Source organism: Cheilinus undulatus, linkage group 15 (assembly GCF_018320785.1).
Source record: "Cheilinus undulatus linkage group 15, ASM1832078v1, whole genome shotgun sequence".
Lineage (NCBI taxonomy): Eukaryota > Metazoa > Chordata > Actinopteri > Labriformes > Labridae > Cheilinus > Cheilinus undulatus.
This window is the reverse complement of record NC_054879.1, coordinates 24,269,572-24,271,139: the sequence shown is the minus strand read 5'-3', so window position 1 is coordinate 24,271,139 and position 1,568 is coordinate 24,269,572. Positions and strand designations below refer to the sequence as shown.

The 1,568-nt window shown below is 42.5% G+C and overlaps 1 protein-coding gene across 1 annotated transcript; it reads left to right on the top strand.

Moving 5' to 3' along the window:
• The first annotated feature begins 388 nt into the window (after positions 1-388).
• LOC121522642 (gamma-crystallin M3-like) lies at positions 389-1,142 on the top strand. Its single transcript, XM_041807194.1, has 3 exons — positions 389-430; positions 540-782; positions 867-1,142. The coding sequence occupies exons 1-3, from the start codon at positions 398-400 to the stop codon at positions 1,140-1,142; spliced, it is 552 nt and encodes a 183-aa protein (XP_041663128.1). The 5' UTR covers positions 389-397.
• The last annotated feature ends 426 nt before the right edge of the window (positions 1,143-1,568 follow it).

Here is a 1,568-nt window from a genome sequence, read left to right as displayed (position 1 = left end):
CTATCTGAAGGAAATCAAAAATCCTATGGCTTAAATAGAGAAACCAAGCAAAAACAGCAAAAACAAAATCAAAGAGTAGTTCCATGCATGCCATTAGCATAGTTTTCAACAGTCACATAACCAACAGACACACAATCACTTCATTGCATTACCAGCATTGTTGGGAATGCTTTCAGTAATAAGAGAAAAGGCCTCTCTAAAGCCTGTAAGGTACTCAGTCCCCTGAAAAATGGGCATAACCTCAGCATTCTACAGGGTCAATGGTAATAGTTGCTGGGTAAGGGCTTCTCAGAGGGGGCCCACTGAGTCTTTACATTTGGTTAGGTATAAAAGGAAAGGGTTAAACCAGGTACACAGGCAGTTCAGGAGCAACAGCAACAACTCAACAGCAGCCATTATGAGCAACACCAGCATGAACATGAGGGGCAAGGTACTTGTAAAAATATTTAAGTGATGGAAACAGTTCTCCTCGATTTGGATTCCACATTAAGACTTGGCACATTGTTTCACTTCTAACCATCACACTTTGCTTTTTGCAGATCATCTTCTACGAGGACAGGAACTTCCAGGGTCGTTCCTATGAGTGCATGAGCGACTGCTCTGACATGTCCTCCGTCCTGAGCAGGTGTCACTCCTGCAGGGTGGAGAGTGGCTGCTTCATGGTCTATGACCGCCCCAACTTTGTGGGAAACCAGGTTCTCATGAGGAGGGGAGAGTACGCTGATCCCATGAGCATGATGGGAATGAGGGACTGCATCAAGTCTTGCCGTATGATCCCCATGGTAGGTAGTCAACACAGTCTATCACGTAATAGATCTAGTAAAATGGTTACACTCTCAAAAATACTATTGTTTCTATAAAAACAGCACAGGGGTCAGTTCAGGATGAGGATCTTCGAGAGGGAGAACTTCAATGGTCAGATGCATGAGCTGCTGGACGACTGTGACAACATCATGGAGCGCCTCCGTATGTCCGACTGCCTGTCCTGCAGCGTGATGGATGGCCACTGGCTGCTGTTCGAGCAGCCCCACTTCAGAGGCAGGATGATGTACCTGAGGCCTGGAGAGTACAGGAGCTTCAGGGACCAGGGCATGAGCAACATGAGGTTCATGAGCATGAAGCGTATCAATGAGTCTTGCTAAATATGTCACTGATGATCACTGAATGTATTGAATGCAAGTAAATAAAGAATTTCTTCGCTATTTTTTTCTGCTTATGTCAATTTAAAAAAACTACAACTAAAGAAATTCAGGATATTTAATTTTCTTAGGATAGCTACCTATCAGCTAGCATAAATGTTAGTACAAGACAAGAAATAAACTACACAGCCCAAGCTACACAACAAAGGGATTAAAGGTCTTAGTATCCAACAATGGATTAGCACACTCGCTTAAGAAATCTAACAAATGCATTAAAGTAAGCTAGTTAAACATGTTGATATGTTTTGGATATGTTTTTGTGAATCTTCCAGCAGTTAGTTCAAACTTAAATCAAGTTCAAACTTATGTTCAAGTGGCTGGCAAAGTATTTACAAGATTCAGACCCTGGGTAAGCATCTGTACATCGTT

Excerpts from the sequence above, each read along its gene's own strand:
- LOC121522642 (XM_041807194.1), top strand. The coding sequence starts at position 398 with ATGAGCAACACCAGCATGAACATGAGGGGCAAG. Across the intron at positions 431-539 it reads GCATGAACATGAGGGGCAAG|ATCATCTTCTACGAGGACAG; the intron begins GTACTTGTAAAA and ends TGCTTTTTGCAG. Across the intron at positions 783-866 it reads CTTGCCGTATGATCCCCATG|CACAGGGGTCAGTTCAGGAT; the intron begins GTAGGTAGTCAA and ends CTATAAAAACAG.